Raw genomic sequence first — 24,734 nt, forward strand, 5'->3', positions numbered from 1 at the left:
GGTTTTGCATCCCTTAAAGACTGATGTGACAGTTCACAGACATCTATCTTGTTTGTGCAGCGCCAGCCTTGTTAGAGACTTGTTGAACTACAAAGAGACTTATCAAACTTTAATTAACTTTTGTCCACAGCACCATCATCAGCTGTACGTGAAACCTAGCTGTCCTTTCCCACCCGGTGGCCTCCCAGTGCCTTCCCAAGAAGCAAAGTCTAGGAGCTTTGTGCAGCTCCAAGGATGCATGTGGCTGAGCACAAGGGAGTCAGCACTGCCACTGGCCTGGTTGTGGGGAGCCGGGGCCAGGCCATCAGCTCTCTGCCTCTTTGGTGTCCTTCATTAAAGGTACACTGAGGGCAAGCGTTAATGTTGGATTACAGCAAGAAGATGTTGGATTAAATAAGGTGAAGAGGGGGAGCCTAATGGCAGCGCTTCACCTCTTGCAATGAATTTTTAAAAAGCCCTGAGGAAGGCTTGGCTTTGAGAGAGAACAAAAGCCTCTTGCCAGTGTCAGGAGAGGGAAGCTGCTCAGGCATGCTAGCAGTTATTTGGAAGTGAATGGCAATTGTGGATAATTGGCTGAGGAGTATTTTGCAGCTCTCAACATTTTTCTGTTTTCACAGATGATTGTGCTATTAGATATGGTGAATGCACTAAGCTGTGCTGCAACTTTTTCATTTACTCTCCTAATATGTGTGAGCTCCGCTTCCTGTTGATGCTCCCTCCTTCTGTTGCTTTCTGTGTTGCTGAGGTTTGCTGCAGTGCCAGGGCAGCTGAGCATTCCACTCAGCACCTCAAACTTTCCTTCATCACAAGCCCATGCATCTCACATGGGGCAACATTTGGGTGTGCTGGGATAGCTGTGCTGGTAAGATTAATCTGTGCTTTGTACTGATGTTGTATTGTGTTAAAAGCACTGAGTCAGAGAAATGGCAGCCTATGCCCTCTATTCTTAACCTTATTCATTCATTCATTCGTTTATTTATTCCTTTATCTAGATTTTTTTTTATTATCTCTAAAGTTTATTTTCTGCCTTTTCTTCTCTCATTTGTTTTCTCTCCATATTCCACACATTTTTCTCTTATCTTTCTTTTTCTATCTCAACTTTATTTTTACCTATTTCACTTTTCTCACACAACTTTTTTTTTTCTCCAAAATGCAGAATGCTATAGATGAAAATACTGAGATATATCTATCCAAGATTCGCATATATGTTGAGGAAGAGAGCAAGATTAAATAAACACTATAGTGTCAGTTTTGTCTTCCATCAAGTCATATTTGCAGTAGGACTTGCGTAAAGGAATGTGATAAAATCATATAACCTCTTAGTTTCATACTCTATAACTTAATAGCCTTGCACAGTTGCAGCAATGATCCACAGAAGGTTAATGTAATTTGCTTTATATCACCCCAAGAAATTCTGTTCTTCAGTTTCACGTAGCATTAAAAGAAAATGATTTCCTTGGTATTACTGCCAAGAATTAAGAGTGAGAAGGATAAAGTCATTGTGATGCTGGAGTTGCTATTTTGGGGGGATTTTCCATTAATGAATTTGCATCGGAGTTCTGTAATTATATAAAAAATTCAAACCAATACAAATTGGTTTGTGGTTTTTGTGTTATGATGATAGTAAAATTTCATGTTTCCTATCTGCCATTTGTGTGAAAGAGAGCATATCACTGCCTAGGAGTACTTTTTTTTTTCTCCTGTGTACCATAACCATACCAGAGAAATGTGAAAGTGCTACCTATAATAGATGCTTTTGTAAGACCTTCTTTTTCCTCATTCTTTCCCTGAGGCTGCTGAGGTATCAGCTTTCTTGGCTTTGTTTGAGAAATGGTGTAATGCAAAAACATAGAATCATGGAATGGATTGGATTAGAATAGACCTTAAAGATCATCCACTTTCAGCCTCCCTGCTTAGGAGAGTTGCCACTCACCAGATCAGGCTGCTCAGGCCCCCATCCAGTTTGGTGTTGAACATCTCCAGGGATGGGACATCTAAAGCTTCTCTAGGCAGCCTATGCCCATGCCTTACCACCCTTAGACTAAAAAATTTCCTCCTAATATCTAATCTAATTATCCCCTCTTTTAGTTTAAAGATGTTTCCCCTTATCCTATCACTATCAGACTACATAAAAAAGTCAGTCTTCTTCCTGTTTATAAGTTCCTTTGTACTACTGGAAGGCTGTAATGAGATCTCCCCTGAGCCTTCTCCAGGCTGAACAAGTCCAGGTCCCTCAGCCTTTCCTTATAGGAGCCCACCATCTTTAGCATACCACTTCTGTGCTGTGCATTTTGTAAGGTTATTCCATTTAGTCTTGAGGCACTTCTTCTTCTGTCAGTTTGGTTATTGGAAATGAAAAGTGCTGGATTGTTTGGTATTAATCAGAAATATTTTGGAGTTGAGTCTTTCATTATCTATTGGAAAATGGGTATCTATTGGGTATAGTACTTGAGAATAGTGAGTTCTTGCCAGAGTTGCGTCCATTTACAGCTGTGTCAGTGTTATTTTATGCTTGAAGAGCAAGACCTTTTTATCATTAGGAAAGGTATTTGCTGCCAATTAATTCCTTTTTTCCCCTGGGATCTACCTGTGTATCCCAAAATGCAGAACAATATGTTACCTTATATATCATTTTGAGTGCCACCTTTATACAGGTTACTCACATCAGCCCATCCAGAGACCAACTCTTCTATGTATTAATCATATTTTCTTGTGGCTTATTAGAGAACTGAAAAATACGCACTTCCAAATGTTAAAATGGGTCACATTTCATTAATACTGAAAGCAGTGAATTATCTCTGCTTATGGGATGAGGCTAAGCAATTTCTGCTGAACTCTTCCTGACTTGCTCCTTCACTAACGTGGAGTTTGCTAATTTCTCAGAGGGCCCTGTTTCCATTAAGGGCAAGAACTGTTTAAAAGCTGTAATGAAGCCTTATGTAGCTGAAATTCATGGAGGGGAAATGCTCTAAATTCTATTTCAGTAGTTCATCTAGAGAAATTTTCAGCTTTATGTTTATAAGAATGCCAATTAACCTACAGGCTAGGAAAAACGTGGAAGAATAATGATGAAGTGGATATCGTTGTAACATACTGAAGTCTTATTTGTACCTAACCCTTTGTAAGAGCTTGATTTATGCAGGAAGCTAACGTGCATTGCCCAATTTGATTTTCAAACAGCTTGGTTATTTAAATGCTTTTTTCTTTCAGTGTTATGAGACAACAGTAGTCAAAATTGCAACTGTATTATGAACAAATAACTACTACTACTTTTACAAGTATTGCTTCCCATAAGGGAAAGTGACCCTGTTAAGGGTGATAAGACTAATCGGTGCTACAGATCTTCTCAGCAAGGATGTCACTTCATGTAATGTTTTCTTCTCTCCCTCATTCACTACATTAGTGCTACGAGATGACTTCCGCCAGAACCCTACAGATGTTGTGGTGGCAGCCGGAGAGCCTGCAATACTGGAGTGCCAGCCACCTCGTGGACACCCTGAGCCTACCATCTACTGGAAAAAAGATAAAGTCCGTATTGATGACCGGGAAGAGCGGATCAGTGTGAGTACATCTCAGATGGTTGTATATACCCACAAAGCCTGTGTTAAAAGCACAGCAGCTGGGCACAGCAGACTGTCTTTGGGTCTTTCTCCATATCTGATCGTGTACAACACTGCAGTAGAGACCAGAAACTGCTTAGCTTTGAGGTCACACATTTGGAGTAGGACATGCTTTTGGGATTTGCTGTGTTGAGGCAGTTGAAGGACAGACAGAGAAGGCATGGATTCCAAAACCGTGGAGACAGGGAATAGTAAATCTAAATGTACTCATCTGTCCTGTGGAAACTTGCTATTATACTTTATTCATTCTGTGTGTCCAGCTTGAACTTCCTGATGCTTGCTTTGTGCAGCTGTTACAACTGAGTTTTATTAGAGCGGTAGATTTGATGGTGTAAGGTACTCGGTTAGATACGAGCTGTCCTACTTTGGATCTAAAAGGATGTCTTTGGCAAGTTTGGCTTTACCTTTTTTCAACCTCAGTTCTCTGTATAATGAGAATATCGGACCCTAAATAAGAGAGATGTCTTAAAGATAAAACCAGTCATATCCATGAGGTACACCAATGTTCTATGTGAAAAAAAAAAAGCAATAACTAAGGATTTACATTAGTAAGGTCAAATTTAGAATAGAAATAGGGCTGTGTATTCTAAAGAAAGATTGAAATTATTGTCTAAAGTTGTATTGCTCCTGAATAGGAATGTATAGCGAGTAAATGAGTAATGGTGGTATTTTTGTGGTGGTTCATTTTGTGTACTGAATGAAAAAGGATCCAGCACAGAGATTTAACCTATCATGTGACTGGGAATTGTTCCATGCTGTCTGCAAACTGGTGGGGCACATTAAGGATGCATGGACATATTTTTTTAATATTAAGCTTTTCACTATTGATATTAATTTAATAAAGGCTTTTTTGATGTATCGTATACAGTGATATGTAGTCTATCTGGTGTTGATCATATTCAATGATGAAGTACTGTTAAGAAATAGTCATTGTTTTGAATGCCTAGAAATGGTATTTCTAGCTGAACTATCTAAGTAGGCACTGTTTGTGCTATTAAGGGCCAGATCATCTACGCAGGAACAGAGAATGAATGGAGAGTGGCTGACAACTGTGTATCACTCCCTGACACTTAAGTTTCTTTGCCCATACTCCTAGCTCATTTTGAAGCGGTGCATTCATGTTCTAGTACTTAAAGGACTTTGTAGCCTGCAACTTTGTTACTTTATTTATCTACCCTGCTCTTTCACTTTGCAAACATCTTTTGTCTTTGTAGCTAGGAAAATATTAAGCTTTATGGGAATCAGGTGAATTCTCAATTTGGTCTATATTCAATCTGTTTGCATCAAGGAAAAGAGAAAATCTGTCTTAATCAGTGGAACTGGTTAGGTAAGAGTAACAAAAAAATGAACTAGCTAAATAAAACTAAGTGAAACTGCCTTTTTCTTAATAGCTTTACATATCATCATGCAAGAAATAGAAAAATGCTGCATTGGCATAGAGGCAGCAAGCAGTAATAGTCTTTGAAAAGTAAATCACCTAATGAAAATGAAAGGAAAAAAAAATTAACATCACTCAGATATTAGATCATCTTTAAAATTTCAAAGGTATGGGATTATTATGTTGTAACCTTACATATATTTACAAATAGAATATTTAAATGCCTCAGTGGTGGACCTTGCTTGCCTGAGCATGTAATTTTTTACTGATCTCTTCTGTTTATCTGAATTTTAAAATGAGTTTCTTGTTTTGAAACAGATACGTGGTGGGAAGCTAATGATCTCCAATACACGAAAAAGTGATGCTGGCATGTACACTTGTGTTGGAACCAACATGGTGGGGGAACGAGACAGTGATCCAGCAGAGCTGACTGTCTTTGGTAAAGCTACTCTAACCTTTGTTTCTATTTCACTAGAAATGTTATATATTGAATTGATCTAGGTGAATCATCAGAAAATGAGACAAAATCAGGTTAACAAAACGGAATAATATTGCTTAAGCTGCATTTTCAGCTACTGGTTTCAGTTGCTACAATTTAGAGTCATAGAGTGGTAATGGTCCAAGATTTTCATTTTCTTTCAAAGCAGACTTGAAATTTTTTTGAGGGTCCTTAGTTTATATATATACTTAGAAATGATAATGCAGGAAAATAATACCCTTCCTTTCTAATTTGTCAAGTATAATTCAGCCACTTTTAATACAGTTGGCAGCACCTACTTAACAGAGGTTTGAACCCGCATTGCCTATTTAAATAAATACTTATTCACGTGGAGTTGTGAAATCAAACCTTTGCAGGATAGCACAGAAGAGCTCAATGGACCAGTAAAAATTCCTTAGAGAAAATCCAAGATCAACTTTTTGAATATATAGTGATATTTCTGTCATTTGTCTTGTAAAGGACACAAAGAAGCTTTTCATCCTGAAAACCAAGGACATTATTTTGGGTTTTAGTGTTGCTAAATGAGTCAGAAATGGATAGGAGAGAGTCCAGAGCTAGAATATAGTAATACTGATCTTAGAGCTGGGTGCATCCTGCTAACAACTAGATAAAGAGCAAAGCCATTAAATCCTGCTGTGGTACATCCTGTAGTCATGACATTTCTATTTACTAGTAGCTGTGATTCTGTAGGAATCAGTCAAGAGATCTTGAGCAAACAAAGAAAATCAATAAAGAAAAAAGCCTTCACTGCTAAAAAAAATAATTATATACATACAGAAAAGAAATGCTCTTAACGTTCCTTCCTGCTACACCTCCTTGATAAAATACTATTTTACATTCCAACAAGGTTGCTTGTGATTCCAGTAAGACTTTCTAAAGACACGTAAGCTACTGTATAAAGTAGGTGCTCCTAATTTGTTCACCTCATGCCTAATATGGTGCACTAGAAAACAAAATAAAAAAGATTACTGTCTGTGTTTGCATATATGTACAGTTCAGTATTTTTGTCAACCTCAAAAGATATATTGTGTGTCTCACTAAAGAACACAGAAAAGTTTCTGCTCAACAAGATTTGTGAGTGACTGGAGGATCTGCTGTTATCTGATATTTCAAGACTGTGAAGCCTTCCACTCTACTTATTTTGTCGTGCATTCATGGAAGCATATGACTTCTTAAAATGAGAAATAGTATGCCTTGCAAAAAGTACAGAAAGGATCTCCATTAAATTTAATGTAGACAATCTCTTGAAGTTTGCTGTTGTATAGATGTTAAAGAGACAACATGGCATATCTTCTTCATCAGTTTAAGTGCCAATAATCTCTGATGTTATTCCCTGTGGATAGCAAGTACATTGTGATCCTACACTACAAAGCCTTAAGAAATCCTTAAGAAACTAATTTGTTAAAAACCACTGAGCTGCAGGAATAAAAATGATGAAATATGCATGTAACTTTATATTGTACAGAACTATGGAAAATGTTAGGTTTTTCTTCATATGTAAAATATAACATAGTCAACTACAATCTTCTGATTTTGGAGGGACATTAATAATAGCAATGAACTCATAAAATACAGTCCAAGTCTGTATTGTGAGTACAGAACAAAATTCGCAATTAATGAAATTAGAAGCTTTAATTATTTCTTACTGGGCTAGTCTGTTTTAAAAAAATAGTGTTTAAAATTAACTTCTGATATGGCATCTTCCTATATAAAATTCCTCTTCTGTTTAGGTATTCCCTTCCTGTCTTCCTTTTGGCTATTAATAGCATGCAGGAAGAAGTGGCTCAAATTATGATCTGTTGTTTGACAAGTAATTCAACTCTCATACACCCATTCCCTGACAGCTCCCTGGCCCTGAAACTCTGTATTGGCATATTGGGTTCACTGTATAGGTGTGTCCAGGTTAGTCCTGGTCCAGTCTGTACAAAAGAAGATGGGCTGGCTTTGTCTTCCATCAGCAAAACAGTTGTACTTCTCTCACATGGTACAGGCAACAGATCCTACATGAGTGCATGCATACATAAGTGCACTGGAGGGCATTACCCATGGTGTTTACAGGAAGCAATGTACCTACTGGAGTCAGATCAGTCAGTCTAGGCACTTAATGCTGATTAGCTGATTGATATTACTGTTTTTCAGTTTTGTTTGTTTGCTTTTGTTGTTGTTTGTTTCTTTTAATAGCAAACCCAGAAAAACCTTTCCATACAGTGAGGGCAGCCTTAAAAAAGCGCTATTCTCCATTGGAAATTTCACACCAGGTCACAAGTCTTTCCAGGATTCAACCACTTGTTACTTTTGGCTCAGCAGATTTTTCTGCAGTACCTGAAGTTAATTTATGCATATCACTTCTGACCGGCCCCTGGCTTCCTGTGCAGTATATTTAGCTTGAGGCATTGCCTGTGGAAAAAATGAGTCATTATGCTGGTAACTGGAGGCCCAATGGAACAGCATGGAAACGTAGCCTAAAGGATTACACCTTTCCCAAATTCAACATAAAAAAAAATAAATAAAAAGTGCAATAAAACCCTTGGAAAGAAGTAGGAGGAGAAAGTAAGTTTCCTATATGCATAATGTAACCAGGAAACATGGTTTTCAACATTTAGGCCCTCACCTGGGATGAGGATGTTCAAGCATTCTGTTCACATATGCATAGATTGCATTTCTTTTATTCCCAAGATACTATTCTTCAGCAAACAAAGAACTGTGATAGTGAATACTTTCAGAGGAAAATATAAAATTTATCGTGTACAGAGAACTTCCCAAAATTATTTCCAGTTTTGAATAGTGACAGCAATGGCATTGGATTTTGTTAGTCTCCTTTTCCTAGCACAGTTACTTGTTTTTGGTTTTATGATGCCCCAAGGTGTAATCGTGGAGTACAGCATGAAGACAGATTCTGTCAGACCTTGAGGTGGCTTTTAAGGGAAGTTAATGACTAATCCATCAGTCCTCACATTCACAGAAACAGGCAACATAGCACTTTATTACTATGGACACATTTTCTAAATGCCAAATTCAGAAGCATAGTACAGATTAGGCTGCTTTGTATTTGGATTCATATCCTTTGACTGAACAGACTTCTGGCAAGATGAAAAACAGAAACTATTTAATTTCAATTTATAAGAAAGCTAGGTTTATAAACACATAATATGGAACCAGAAATTATACAAAGCAATAATTACTGTTTAAGTTAACCTTTTACAATTTTGTCATACTCTCACACTATTCTCAAGAAAGTTTTCAAAACGGTTTAACTGTTTCAGGCTCCCTTTTGTTCCTTTGGACTTAAAATGCTATGTTTGAAGAGTGTGTACAAAGATATATCTTGTATATTGATTCTGAAGCTCAGTGAAATCGATGAAAGCCTTAATATATCAACTTCAAGAGGCTGGCATTGGGGAGTGAAAAATGTGCGTTATATTTAGAATAACCTCAAAAGAATATAAATTGTAACTAATAAGAGTATGAAAATATCTTAAAAGATACATCAATTCAGACATATTAAAGATTGTTTTGTGTTAATCTTTGATTTTAGCTTTGGTACTCAAACCTTTCTTCAGCTAATAAGGTCCTGTGGGATGAAGAGGTACTTTCTTCTGATGCTTGAAGAAATATTTGTGTTTGATGTTCTCTTGATAGTGTCAGACTGAAAGAGGTACCATACTTCCAGCAGGAGTATACTGTGATGACAAGATGTTAGAGGAAGAAATCCAAAAACCCCTTAATGAAGACATTGTGCCCCATTTTTCTTTCATGAATTCTGACTATGTGGAAGGCCCTAGCAGAGTCTTGTCGTGTCATATCTTGAAAATTATTCCCAAAAGATTTCCCAGCCATGTGGAAAACTGCCTGATCAAGTTTACATTCACCGTTCAAGACAGAGAATTTAGCAATGTGTATTTTATCTTTCAGAGCTTAACTCTTCCTGGTTTTCTTTAAATCTTTAATACTTCTCATTGTAGCATGGTACCAATAAGTTGCAATAGGATGATACAGTAGTAAAAAAGGGTTTGATCAAACTCCAGGTATTGTATTTAAGCTCAGTAAAAACTATCCCTGCAATTAACACTGTGTTAGAAGTACACAACAGGAGGATGACAATGACTTGAAAAAAAATAATTTTAGTTAATTTACAAGCACCACCTACTGTGCTCTGTGCCCTCATTGTGTAAGCTCATTGTGTCTTGGTTAACTCAGAAATGTGCAATGCCTACATAAGTTCTTATTCTTCAAACCATAAAAAAGCTCCTAAGAAGAGGTAATAGAGTACCTAGAAAGAAGTAATATCTTAAATAGTAAAATAAGTGCTGTTCCAACTGTATTTTCATTTGTTTGGCTGGCATCCTAGCATGCTGTCTTCTTCCTTGTCGTCATTTTTGGCAGAGAGCTTTACTTTATGCAGCTCATGTTGCAGGTAATGAAATGTCTACATTATTGACAGTGTTTGGAAGTGAAACTTGCTTCCAATCATCTAATGTTTCTTTCTTTCCTTTGCATCAGAACACTAAAGTGAAAAAAATTTGGTTTTAACTGTTTGCTATTAAATCCCTCCCCAGATTCATTCTTTTAACTCATGCTTTACTCCTTCTTTATATAATAGGAGAATATTTTCAAAAACTGTTGCCTTCTCTCTAGCGAAGGAGAAAGCTATTTTAAATCAAATTGAGTCTTCACATTATGGAGACCATGAAATCTTTCACTGTAGCAGTTGCCTCAGCAGACAAAATATATTAAGGTAGTTAGGATCATTTTAATTAGATTGAGATCCCATATATGGCTGTCTGACTTTTTGAGGAACTGAGAAAGGGCAGTAATACATCTGAAGGTCATCCGAATCTCTCTAATACAGTGTAATACACAGACCTGTTGTTAAATGGAGGAAAAATTGAGTTCTTGGGTTTACTTGTGTCAGCACCCAAAGCAAGGAAGAATTTTTTTACGTTTCTGGCTTGAATCAGTTTTCTGATTTTCTTCCAGTGTGTATCTCAAGCACTGCAACATATTGTTGGTGTCTAGACTGCAGTAAAAATCCCCTTTTAAATCTGCAAGCATTGTTTATTCTGAAGTTGGAAAGGTCACTCCAATAGTAGTGCAGCTGTTTGACGTGACAAATAACCATGGCCTATTTTGTAGTTCCCTTCTGTTGTATTAGGCGTGGCTGGGACACCGGGATGTGACGCGATAGGCCCTCCCTTGCTCTGTGAGTGATGTATGATGCATGCTCTAGGGGGTGTAGACGATAGATGTATGTATATAAGGAGCTGCTGTGCCTTATTAAATGCCATTGCCATTTTCTACATAACCATATTGGTGTCTGTGATGGCAATGGCCCTAGCGTGGGAGATCGCTAGCCCCAACAGTCCGACCTTCCAGAACGGTGACAAAACCCTTCAAAGATTTTTAATATTTGACAGAAAAAGTCTGGAAAGTAGCTATTTTATTTACTTAGTAAAAACTTATTAAATAACTCCATTAAAGGTTTTATATATGTTTATGTTTTTAATTTATCACCCTTTGTTTTTCATATATATTATATTTTGAATGCCATTGACAGCGTAACAATTTCTATTTATACCGCAAGGCTTTATTTACAGGCAAACCATTTCAAAACCATTTCATGCTATATTTTCTCTTTTTTTTTTTTTTGCCTCTGAAGCTGTATTTGACCTGACTGTGCAAAGTTACGTTTTCTATTCAGTGTGCTCAGGCAAGCAGTGCTCTATCTCCTGAGAGATTAACATTGTAAGCAAGTTATGCAGGTGACTCAAATCCAGTTAATCTCACATAAAGAATGTTAATTGCATTAGCAATGGCATTCACTCTGATCACTTTATAGCTATATAATTAGCTATTGGACATATTCAAGGCGTTGTCTGAATGATACAAAAACAGGAAAAAACATGAGAGAGAACTTGTTCTTTCCTGAATCATGCCGTGAAAAATGTAGAGATAATGGAAAAATGGAAATAGCAGTTATTGTTATTTGCATGTCATTGATATCTGTGATCTGTACTTACAAAGCCATTTATTTTCTAGTAAATTCATAACTATTTCGGAAAATGCAATTTTTAAGAACCTGATCTGAAACAAAAATATATACTCCTAAATTGTCTTGGTGTGGAATCAAGTGATTTACATAATGATCTTTTGGCCATTTACTGTTTCATCAGCAGAGTTCTCTTCAAAATGTGATAGAAATTTATTTTCTCATCTCCTGTAGCGTTTATAGTCACAAGTAGAAGTTTCATAAATATTCAAGTCTTCGTTTCTTAGTTGTTTACAGGCAGCTTTTGTAAACATAGTCAACAGTTAATTCTGTATGCAGATCAAGCAAGCATACAGGTACATGCAGAGTTATGTTCAAAGCTAACTAACTAGAGCCTTTGAATCACCTATAAGGATGTTTATCAGGATCTAATTTCTTGGTTAAGGATCATCTTTTGAATTACAAATACCAAAAGGTAAAATGTATTTTTTGTGTAAGCTCAGGCAGATGATGGTCTGAGCTCTTTCAGGTGAGAAGTTGTGAAGAAAAACTTAATGAAAGTTTAATTAACATATTTCCTTTTAGATGCACATCTTCACAGACAGGCCAAATGCATTGCTTAGTGCTAAGGCAGACAGTTAATGCCTTTGCTACTTTGACCAGTTTAAAAGTTTGTCAGATTAAAATGACTATCCAAAATTTTCCATGCTTGATGTCTACTTAAGCTCTTTTTTATTTGTATTGCTTTTTAATTTTCATAGAATCAGAGAATAATTTTAGTTGGAAGAGACCTTTAAAAATCATCTATTCCAACTCCCCTGCAATGAACAGGGAGACCTACAGCTAGATGAGGTTGCTCAGAGCCCCATCATCCCTTGAATTCTCCAAGGTCAGGACTACCAGCACATCTCTGGACAGCCTGTTCCAGTTCTTCACTACTCTTAACGTAAAGAGTATCAAGTCTAATTCTCCCTTTTTTAGTTTGAAATGATTTCTCCCTGTCCTATCATCACAGAGCCTGCTGTAGAATCTGTTACCTTTTTTTATAGTCCCCCTGTAGATATTGAAAGGTCCTCCAAGAGCCTTCTCTTTGCCAAGCTGAACAGTCCCAGATCTCTCAGCCTGTCCTCACAGGAGAGGTGTTCCATCCTTTGGGTCATTATTGCGGCCCTCCTCTGAATGCATTCCAACAGATCCATGTATCTCTTGCACTGAGGTCTCCACATCTGGATGCAGTACTCCAGGTGAGGTTTCACCACAGCAGAATAGAGGGTTAGGATCACCTCCCTCAACCTCCTGGCCACACTCTTTTTGATGCAACCCAGGATACACATGGCTGGCTTTCAGGGGTGCGAGGGCACATTGCTGGTTTTCCATTCAGTACACCCAAGTCCGTTTCAGCAGAGCTGTGCTTCTATTCTTTGTACTGATAGTAGGGGTTGCTGTGACCCAACTGTACGACCTTGCACTTGGATTCAGTGAAACTCATGAGATTCACCTGGGCCCACTGCTCAATCTTTTCTATGTCTCTTTGAATGGTATCCCATCCCTCAGGTGCGTTGACCACACAGTTGGTGTCATCCACAAACTTGCTGAGGATGCACTCAATCCCACTGTTGATGTTATTGGTAAAGATATTAAAGAAAATTGGTCCCAGTACTGAGGGACACTACATGTCACTGATCTCCATTGAGACACTGAACCGTTGACCACCACTCTCTGGGTACAATCTCAGTCAGTTTCTCAACCATCAAAAGGTCCACCTATCATCAGTATCTTCCAATTTGGGAGAAGGATGTTGTGGGGAACCATGTCAAAGGCCTTACTGATGTTCAGAGAGATGACATCACTGGCTTTTTCCTTGTCCATTGATGCAGATACACAATCATAGAAGGCCACTAGGTTGGATAGGCAGGACTTTTCTTGGTTGCCATGCTGGTTGTCCCGTATCACCTCTCTCTCTTCCATGTGCCTTAGCATAACTTCCAGGAGGATCTGTTCCATGATCTTCCCTAGCATAGAGGTGAGGGTGACAGTTCTGTAGTTCCCTGGGTCATTCTTTCTCCATCTGTGTGCCCAAGCGCTACTGCAAGCTCCAGTCACAGGCAACAGAACAAAGAAACAAGAAGTGTGAGAATGGAAAGGCTTGGGATATGTTAATTCTAGCACCTGGAAAAATGCTGTTGATTCTTAAATGTGTCTGATGTTCTGATGACAAAATATATTTTTCTCTGCCTTTAGGTAACTCTGCTTGCATTATGGAATTCCTACGTGATGCTGCGTCACTGATATAAATAATTATTAGCAGTTTTTTTGTATTCCTTATTTTCTGCCTTACTATTTCAATATGTAAAAATGGTTCAGATGCAGCTGAATTCAGTGTAAGTTGAGCTTTGAACATATAAAATGAACACTGAATTCTCAAGAAAAAAAAATAAATGGATGGTTTTGTATCTCAAATTAGGCATGAAAATCTAGATCTTTTTTACCTTGCTTTCTTAGATCTCTATCACACCCCTCTGAGAGGGGCTGTGAAAGTAAATGAATTGTTTATGAAGCATTGAGATAGGTGTAATAAAGATCAGGAAGAAAGTAATAATTCTTTCTTTGAAAAGAGGTTTGAGTAGTACAACAGGAGGCCACCCACTAAACAGTACAACAAAAGCAAAATACTGAACACCTGCTCATTAGATGAATACCAACAGTCCAGAGATGTTTGGGGGAAAAGTTGTGTGTGATCATACAATTGCAACAATTCCCATAACACAAGAAGGGAATGAAGAAAGGCATACAAACAGCCTTAATTCAGATACTTCTGGCACTTAGGTACTGCCTGTTAGATTTTACAACCTTATTAATGTTCTTCTAATGTTTTCTTTCTCTCTCTCTCTTTTTTTTTTTTTTTTAATTTGTGTACATTAAACATCTATAGCAAACCTATAAATGCAGCTTTGTGGTTAGGAAAACAATCTGCCTAAGTCAGAGTCTGATATTGCTTACATCTGTGTAAATTTTGAATAATTTTCTAAGTGACATCATAGTCCTCAACTTGCTGAGAATGAAATGTGAAACAGTGTATAACTGGTTTTAAATGTCTTTATAATAAATCCGTACCTTGAGTGGAAATATTTCCTCATGTAAACCCAGCCTTATAATGGTTTGTCTCTGGCATAAATAATTTATGGCAATAGAAGTGTGGCTGGGAAAGGACAGTACAAAATTTATGCAATCCGAAGGCAACTTGGAAACTAACCCCAGTGACATCCTTTCAAATGAAATTACCGGTACTTTGAGTTTGTACCACTGTAACTGAGATCAGATTGTGGCTCTGCGTCTGGATCTCAAGCAGGCCTGTGCAACATTATGATGATTAATAATATTTTTAGCTGTGCAGACTAACATAACAAGGGTAAACAGAACTTATTATTCAGGCCTTAATTTGTTTTTCCGCGATGAAGTTAGTGATGGGGATCAGAGAAGATTGACCTCATCACAAGAGCCCTCAATTGTCTGGGACACCTAACACAGAGTTTGCATTTTCCTCCAAAGCATCACGGTATCGATTATTGCTAAAGGCAGGATATCTCTGCAGGCAGCTGATATTTTCCTGGAGCAGAGTGTAGCTTTTAAATCACACTCAGAGCATGCAGTAGTGCAGAGCCAAAGAGTTCACATGGAAGGGCATGATCTGGAAGATGTCCCCAGTGCTGTGACAGGCAGACAGCCGGTGCTGGCACACGCTTCATGCTAGTGGCACTTGACTGTTACATGAAGGCCAGACATGACTTCCTCGGCATCTCCAATCCGGCCATCACTGTTCTGGCTGCCTGTGCACATCATCAGTTCCACTTGTCTGAATTTGTGGAACTCAGTCTTCCTTTCTGTCTTCTGCGAGTTGGTTAACAAAAATTTGCTGAGAAGTCAAAAGTTTTTTTTCATTTCAGCACTCTGACTCACTGAGGAATTTTAATGTCTCTTTTCAAGAGCGGCCCACGTTTCTGAGGCGACCAATCAACCAGGTGGTGCTGGAGGAGGAGGCCGTGGATTTCCGGTGCCAGGTGCAGGGGGACCCACAGCCAACCGTCCGCTGGAAAAAAGATGATGCAGACCTGCCAAGAGGAAGGTGAGAGCAGCATTTGTGTTCTCCATGCATTCAAATTTCCACTGCTGAGTAACTCTGGAACAATTCTTGACTGTATGTGCTTGTTGTTTGACATCACAAGCGAGACCTATTTCCCATGTTTCTGCTCTTTGGCACTACAAACCATGTTCGAGAGACAGCTGAGCAGGAAAACCCACTATGAGCTGCCTTGTCTAGGTCATGGATCCCTGTACAAGGAAGAAAAATAATGCATGTTGTGAACAGATGGATATTCACTGCATTTTCTGGAGAAAACTAAAGATGCCTTAAGACCTGCACTAATTATAGTAGGTTTCATAAAAGGGAAGGGTCCAGACCTTCTCTGTGACACTTATAGGATGCATTAGAGGTAGGGCTTTGCTGGTTATTCTGCTAATGTTCATTGCATCTCAGAAAGAGCTCTTCCACTGGAGAAGTCAAAAGAACTTCTGATAGTTTTACACTGACTTTACTCTTCTGGTCACTAGTATTATTTCTGATTCTCCAATTGTGATATAAAAAAAAAAAAAAAAGAGCAACCATTGTGTTGTTTCTGACTAGTTTAACCATGTCAGTGTATATCAGATGTGCTGAGAGCACACTGCTGAGACTGGGCTAGCTAAAGCAAGTTGGAAATTTTGGCCTCTTTCTTCATCACATAATGCCTTACGTCTTCACCCTAGCTAGGTGGAATGCCGTAATTCCTTGGAGTCATACAGTGAATGGCCATCGTTACATCTAGGTTTAACATCACTTGTTTTTCAATATCTAAATCTTGAATAAAATAACAAAACTGAAATTAGGTATAGCTGCTTTTGCTTCCACATCCTTATCTCTTTGTCTGATGTGAACATGGAATTATTTAATTAAATTATACGGAATGTATTGTGCTTCTGTGATTTAGTCTTACTGCTTAAGTACTTCTAGGTCTTGTAAGCAGAACAGATTTTGCAGTGACAATGCCTTTGGCTAGGCTGCATGCCAGGTTAGTTTTTTAAAATGGCTTTATGTACCTTTTTTATGTATTTTACTGTGAAAAACGTGATACTGTGTGTTTTAAGGTAATTTCTTCTGTCCAGTTGTTACGTCTTTCTTTCTTTCTAAGAGAAGAAATGTGACAGGAAATGGGAACAGTTTTCATAGTGCTTTTAACTAAGAGAAGGGATGTTTCATCAGATAACCTGCTGATAATATTCAACTTCAGCCTCAGAAACTATTCAGTGTTTTGCAGTGCTTTTTTTTTCACTGTTATTAAGTGGTCATCTCCAAGTAGAAAACAGAGCTATGTCTTCAGTTATGTCTTCTTAGAGCATCACAGGGGTGGGTGGGTAAGAGGCAAACTTACATAATCTCATGCCATCTTGGGTGACAGAGGAATACCACTGCTATTGCTTATGTAGAAGGCTACCACCATATGGATTTTGATCATCTAGTAGTCCAGTACCAATACCTTAAAAATGAAAACGATTATCAGGACTGTATATTTTTCAATCTTCAGTGTTCAAAGAGTGGTAATTTCCAAACCATGATGCATGTTGTTTAATCAAGGAAAATAAACTTGGACTATCTGAAATAAATTTGTTTTCCTTAATTTTTTTAATGCACACAAATTTTCCCAGGTGTGATTTGAAAGAATAAAGTGAGAAAATGAAAATTTAGGCAGACATTTTTTTTTCCTCCTTGATTAAATATAAAATTTTCTTATTTCAAGTTAAAAAAAGAGTGTTGCTTTCATTTTATGAACTCCCATATTTTAAGCATTTTAACATCAACAGTGAATTATGAAACTTCAAGGAATTCCATTTGTTCCATCTGTTATAATTTCATTTAAAAAAATCCTCTTTCTGCGCAGATCTGTACTGCTGTTTGTCTTACAGATTTTAGAGACAATTTCCTCTTTCTACAGCTACAGATGTACTTTGCATGTTTGTCTTTTTGTTTGTTGGTTTCTTTTTTCCCAATAATTTCCTTTTGGCCACATCCCTAGACTACAAGATAGTTATGGTAGGTGCCTACTTCAGTAGGTGTTGCAAATTATTATAGCTTTCTGTTGTTAATTCAGTTTTCAAAAATACCTTGGCCAGTAATAGTAAAGTGGGATAAACTGAATGCTCAAATATTTGTATGCATTTTGTTTCTGTAATCCACTGATGATGAATGTTAGAATCAGTGATATTGAATCCATAGACTTTCAGAAGTCTTTCTGTATTTCTCTATGTTACTTCCTTCTAGATTTTTTACTGACATGTGAAAGCAAAGAGAAAAACAATCACAGTAATTTCTGGTGGCAAATATAAACAGTATTGCTCCACCAATTATTGTGTTGAGTAATAATTGGGAAATAATTTCATGCTATTACAGTTTTAATTATAAAAGTCCCCAGTGAACTATAAACATCTCCACTTGCAGTTGGACTGAGGGTAGGGAACAATTTCTACAGAAGTAAAAGTGTTTGAAAATATGAAAATTAAAAATATCTTTATTTAGGTATATTTTTAATTGTCCCTGGAATTACCCAGAAATTTATAAACAGTCATGCTTTGAAACTAAGTACAACAGATGGACATAAGTTTACTTGTAGCGTTCAGATCTTTATTCCAAATTTTCACTGTTTTCAATTAATGATCTGAAACAACAGTCAGTCTATATTTTTGAATATAAGACCTAAAAGTTGTTCTTCTAGTGAATATTTTTAAAGTGTCTGCAAAAAATAGGTCATGCCATTATTCAGAGGAAGCTACTTTTTCCAAATCCTATAGACATGACCTGAGATTTCAAAGACCTCTGTACACATCATGGAGCTTTTCTGTATCTTTGGACAGGAATTAAGAAAGCATTAGGAAGTACCAAGTGGAAGTGGTGTTGTGAATTATGCATGATAACTATTATGATTTTTTTTTAGTTTGTTTCTTCTTCTTTTTCTTCTTCTTCCAGAGTAAAGCTGCTCTGGAAGAAATACTTTCTGTTTTACTGTGTTAGCCTATGATGTCAGAGATGAATGTCCTGGTATGGCAGTAGAGGTTGAACCTTCCTGCCAGTATTTCATTACATTTTGCTGCCATGTGACAGACAGCAGCAGAGGGGCAGTCTGACAAAATGGTGTCCAGCATGGAAGTGTTTGTGAAGCATCCATTTACATTCATCAGCCCTTGATTAACTTTTATGTAGACCAAACAGCGAATCTGAGTGCAGTGAGGTGGTGGTTGTTGTGTTTCAGTAGGAGCAACAGCCAAATTTCAGACACCCATGCAGATTTTTTCAAGTGCAGTTTGCAGGCTCTTGTTCATTGCTGGTGAAAAGGCGCAGCTCATGGTGGTGACTATGCAGGAAGACAGTGTTCTGTAGCTGAGAATGTGCTCTATCAAATAGTGTTACTGTGCTCTTTGTATCTGTTGTAGGTTCCATGGAAATAATTAAGAAGCATTACTTTCAGAGCAAGCTATGTATATTTTTGTAATAATTAATTAAATTATTCAAATCTGAAAATTCTTTCTAGACACTAAACCGATCCCAGCAAGTTAATAGCTTGTTAAAAATACTGATGCTGCACCAATAGGCAGAAACAAAGGGCAGTGTGAAATGAGGGGTATAGAAAGATTTTTTTCCAGAAGCTGTCCATTTTAAATAGGTGGTACAAGACTGAAATGCATTGTGAATCCTGGATAGAGGCACATGGTGTATATTTTATTTTAATTGCTTTAAAAATTCAACATCACGCCGTACCTTTCACAGTATACCGAGGCGAAGGGAATAGTTAATCAAGTATGACTTGTGTCAAACCACTGGAGGTGAACAGGATATTGTGGGGTCACTAGTCTTGATGCCTTTGACTGAAATACTAGGTTCACAACTTCATGAATAGTGTTTCTTTCATTATAAGCACTTCAAGGAAGTGGCATAAAAATTGTACTAAAGCAACTCAGCCAGTTGCAGCTATGCAGATTGATCAGGTAATACTGAAAATTAAAGAAAAATCATTTTTACACATTGAAGTCTTTTTCTAACCGCATGTTCAGGTAGCTTTCCTTTGATGTCTGTTTGGCAGAAATAGAGATTATACTTTCCTGCTAAGGGTCTGATGGTGTCCTGTGTTGTCAGGAATTCAATATGGCCTGAATCAACTCTTGATTCATCTGTTTTTCATTCTGAGTAACAAGAAGAAAGTGGTATTACTTGAGAGTCTCCAATATGAGAGTGGCATATCTATGACTAGCACTTCAATAAAATTTGAATAAGGTTTGCACAGTGTTTCATGTCTTCAAATTTTCTAGCAGAGTCGAAGAGAGCAGCTGCATAGCCTGTAATTACATAGCAAGTAATGTGGATATTTTTTATTTTTTTTTTTCCAGGAAGTGAAGAGATTTTCAATTACAAGTTAAAATTTATGACAGACTATAATAACTGTTTAAACCTTTTACACAGAAGAAGCTAGCAGTGCCAGCTCTTTGGGAAAGTGAGGTTAGCTCAGCAAATGTATTTTTCAGTTGCCTTAAAAATGACTGAGTAGCAATCACTTGGGTCTTTTTTTGCATTCCAGCAAAGAACAGCTGGCTTAGCTCAGTAAATACATCTCTAATGAAATTACAACCTGCTCTTGTAAGTTGCATTTACAGGCATTGTCTGATTAGATGAATATTATACTAGAAATGAAGAGTGGCAACTACACTAGCAGGAAGATGTATTTGTTTTATGTACTGCCCACACCATGGAAGAGTGTAGGCAGAAAAATTAAGAATGGTGCTTCAGAAGGAAAAGAGTGCGTAGTTTATCAAGAGTATATTGTGCTAAGAGATTGTAGGTTACTAGATAAGACAGAGCAATGATGCCCAGCAATGAAAAGCAGAAATACTAAAAATCAAAAATATTCAACTAAAAACTATTCGGGAAAATGCATTATTTTCTGTTCTGTTAAATTACACATATTTAAGCACATGAAAGTATTGCCGCTGTTTGCTGAGAACTGTAAACATTTTTATGTAACTGCTCTAAATGACAAACCATAAGATTTAACCTTAACTACGGTAGAGTTTAGACTTAACTTATTCTTAAATATGTTTGCTCCAAATTAAATCTTTGTGGATATTAGTCTTGCTGTGTTTTTAAATCTGGACTCTTGTGCCTAAAAAATAATTGCATACATATAGGTTGGACAGAAATTCTGTCTGTCACACTTCTGATAAGCATGCATTTTCTCTACGTACTGCCATTTCTGTGCTTTTCTCCATGGCTTCTTGTAGGCTCAAAACTAAGGGGAGGAGATTATGAAATGTGTGTACCAGGTACAGTTCTTTGAAACAAATGTTATTTACAGCAAATCTTACCTCAGTGAGCTCTGAAAAATTAAATTTTAAGAGGTCATCCAAAAAAGGCCTGATGATAGGAAGTGTTCTGCATTTGTAATTTTGCATGATCACAGGATAAGTCCCTGTAAGCCAGAGGGAGAGTAATTTTTAAGACGTGGTGAAACCATGAGTTCTGCGGGTAAACACAGTGCTACATAATTCTATTTATATTCTGTGGATGGGATAGTGAGGTATTTAACTACAGCCTCCTCTAGACACAACCAAGGGGAGACTGACCTTTCAATGAAATATGAGGTAATAACACTGCAGTACTGTGTGCTTTGGTTGAGTTAATCTCCATGCGGATTGTAACAAAATGCAGCCTAATGTGTATTGAAAATTAATTAGAGTAAAGAGTGTGTTTTAGTACTATAATGGATATAATTTTTGGTTATATCAGCAAATTTCTGCTGTGATTAATAATAATTAACAGTTTTAAATAAAGGGTCAGGAAAATGGGATGTCTTTCATATTATCTATATTACATGTACTATTCATCACCTCTGGTTAGAAACAGTATGATTTGCATGCCCATCTTTTGTTTTCTAAGCCAGGCATCAAACAGATTAACTCCCACTATGAGGAGCATAAGGGAGAAGATTGGATGTTCTTAATAGCATGTCAAAAGGAGACAGTGGAAGAAAAAGGTTTAATATGCTATTTGTATTCTTATGTACATGTGGAGGGAGTAGAGACACTTCGGAGAAAATGTTGTCATCTTGGGTTTAATGAAGCACATGGTGAGCTACAATACAACTTGCACAAAGGCTGTGTTGCCTACCAGAGCACAGGTGAATTTCAACAGCATGCATGAGCTTGTGTTTAGCTGTTACATTGAATCTTTTGAGGAAACTTCTTTAAAGCCAGAGAGATCATGTATAGATACAGAGATGATGAATGTGTAGAAAAAGAAATGCAGGGACTGATTTTGGTTTTTGTATGTAGCATTAAAATGACTACCTAACTGTTGTTTGTTCTTTTTTGTTCAGTATCTCTGTTTTCTGATAGGTGTTTTGCCTGTCAGTAATGCCTTCCCAATCTGTAAGTGGAAAAATATTCCTTATGTTTCCTAAAGAATAGATGGCCACGTGAAACTGTAAATTGGAATATTTTTTGACAATTGAAATCCCTCAAGACATGGCATTGAATAATGTCCTGTAGATATATCATCCCACAGTTACCCCAGAGGTCTGTAGTCTGGCCCAGCAGTTATTTGCCTTTTATTTGTATGAAGTATTAAATACTGTGAGCGACAGTGTTTAATACATGTTTGTGCTAGACTGTGCAGCAGACAAACGGTTAATAGACCTGACATTTAAGTTGGCTTCATGTTAAGTGTCAGATCTTGTCACAGCTGAAGAAGTGCTGCTGTTTCATGCAGTCTGTTTGCGGGTGCATGAAAACAGTCTCCAGTTGTTTACATAGGGGTCAAGGTTGGAAAAATAGTTTTACAGCCCCACATACATCAGCCATAAAGGAATCATGTGAATGAGCAGCCTATGTGTTTTCTATTTTTGCTGTGTGTACCACTGATGATCTATGAAGTGATCAGTGGCAATGCACTTGAAATACATTCGACATTACTGAATTGTTTAGTTTTTATCCTATCTTATTTAACATCCTAAAGCTGTTGAACATTTGAAAACTAATCGAGTAACTAACAAGAGTTCTGAAGGAAAATTTAATACCTCACACACATTTTTTTTTTAATTTTCTGGTCATGAAAGACAGTGCTTTTGGCAAGAAGGAGACTCAAGAAAACCTGATGTAGAATTCTAGTACATGAATCTTTCTTTAGTATTGTAAAACCAAAGTATAATCAATAAAAGCTTTGTAATCACATAGTCTATACATTGCACGTATAAGCTTCAAAATATTGAGGTAGCATGCTTCCTTGAGAAGCGTAAAGATATCAAGCAGTTTAGGCTTACTATTATCAGTTTATTGACTATTAAAGATAATAGAATGAAAAAGTGTGCACTTTTTCTGGGAAATGATCAAGGAAGGGAAGCTGGTAGTTCTACTCAAGTAGGGGTAAAATTTGAGAGCCTTGTTGCTGCCTCTGGAATGGTTGGCCCGGAGGGATTTCTTCTGTTTTAGGTACATTTTTACCTTGCAGGAGATATACTTTTTCATGTCAGTTAAGAAAAAGAAATTGTCAGTGAACACAGGGAAAGACTGAAGTTTCATCTTTGAGAACTATTTTTTTTTTCAGTTGCTATTGTTAAGGTTTTTGTTGGAAATTACTTAATAATAACAAAAACGTATTTTGTAATGTGTTTTCTGGCTCAACTGTAATATTGAAGGCACTTTAATCAAAGCTTTAACATGACTTCTTTAATTACCACTTCACGATTGTTTAATAATTCAAAATACAGATTAGAAAATATTTCAGTTACTTCTCTGAAAAGTTTATCATAATCATTTCTTATGCTTAATGCAAATAATAATAGGTCAGCACGTGAGTAGTTTCAAACTACTCATAATGTTCATGTTCATATTAAAAACAAATAATAATACATAAAACTATACTTAGGGAGTGTAAGATGCCAGTCTTGTCTCCGATGTTCTTACTGTCTTCCAGTTCTTGCAGTATCCTTTCAATTTTGTAAAAGCTCAGATGGACAAAAAGATACTTGCAAGGACTGGAGCACAGTTCTTATGGCATGAAAAAATGGAAGATTGTTTTTTGCCACAAAACTGATCTCCTTAAAACGAATATCAGGGATGTGCTGAGCAGATAACCATGAGAATCAAGGTTTTTTCTGATGTGAATATATGATATAGGCATTAATAAAACAAATCTCCCCAAGTGCCAGACAAATGTGTCTCGTCTGTGAGGTAACGAACTACTTCTGGTGACAGGAGAGTAGTTCTCCATGCCAAGTCATTACATGGTCTCTTAGCTCATACTTCTACTGAGGTTCCAGTTTTTCAAATATGGAGGTCTGTCTGGAGCTAAAATCAAATCAGAAGCCCATTTTGGATAATTATCGTGTGGTAATTCCCTATGAGTACTTCTCTGTGCAAACAGAGTTGTAGAGGCAAAAGAAAGCCTCTGTCATTTTAGAGTGTTTACTAAGACATGGTTTCCCAAACATATGTTCAACGTGTTTTCAAATTATTTTAATGGAAATAAAAAAGGAGTCCCATTTTTCATTCTTGGGCTTCTTCCGAGCTGCTGATTTTGAGAAATACTAACCAAGTGCATTCACATATGTGTGTTTATTCACAAGAGTAATGCTGCATAGTGTAATGCTTCCGCAGAAGTCGGAGAACATCATTTCCTTGGACATGGGAACAGTCTCACTATGTTGGCACATAGACTGTAGCTGTTGCATTCATCTTTTATAAGATTTAGACCATTTTGTTGAATGCCTTGGCTTAAGGCATAATGGAGTGTGGTTCTGTGTTTTATATTATTGCAATTGAGAGTGTCAACCATAAAAAATTATAAAGAATGTGCTGGTAAAAGCCCATAAAAGATTTTGGACTAAAGCAGAATCTGCTGTCAGTGTATTTTAATTAAAAATAGAGGATATTAACCTGTATTACTTAACTCTTTTTCTGGCTTGTTGGCTTGAAGCCAGTAAACCATTTTATAAACCATTATGTCTGCTGGCATATATACCTCACAATAAGAAATTCAAGGTAATGTCATGAAGCCTTATACCTTTCTCTGGTATGAATAGCTTAACCAAGGAATAAATGAGAATCGGCACGTGTGTGTGAGTGGCAGCTGCCATGCAGCACTTGAGGATAGCCTCCACAGTCAATCTGTCATAGCAT

At 37.1% G+C, this 24,734-nt stretch overlaps 1 protein-coding gene across 1 annotated transcript in view; it reads left to right on the forward strand.

Moving 5' to 3' along the window:
* Window positions 1-24,734, forward strand: part of ROBO2 (roundabout guidance receptor 2) — a 407,749-nt gene that overhangs the window by 281,114 nt on the left and 101,901 nt on the right. Inside the window, exons 3-5 of the mRNA XM_065741855.1 lie at window positions 3,404-3,561; window positions 5,317-5,437; window positions 15,468-15,606. Of these exons, the coding sequence (XP_065597927.1) occupies window positions 3,404-3,561; window positions 5,317-5,437; window positions 15,468-15,606 (418 nt within the window). The remainder of the gene's footprint in view (window positions 1-3,403; window positions 3,562-5,316; window positions 5,438-15,467; window positions 15,607-24,734) is intronic.

Source organism: Cyrtonyx montezumae, unplaced genomic scaffold, assembly GCF_038088225.1.
Source record: "Cyrtonyx montezumae isolate F1298 unplaced genomic scaffold, pur_monq_1.0 scaffold_3, whole genome shotgun sequence".
Lineage (NCBI taxonomy): Eukaryota > Metazoa > Chordata > Aves > Galliformes > Odontophoridae > Cyrtonyx > Cyrtonyx montezumae.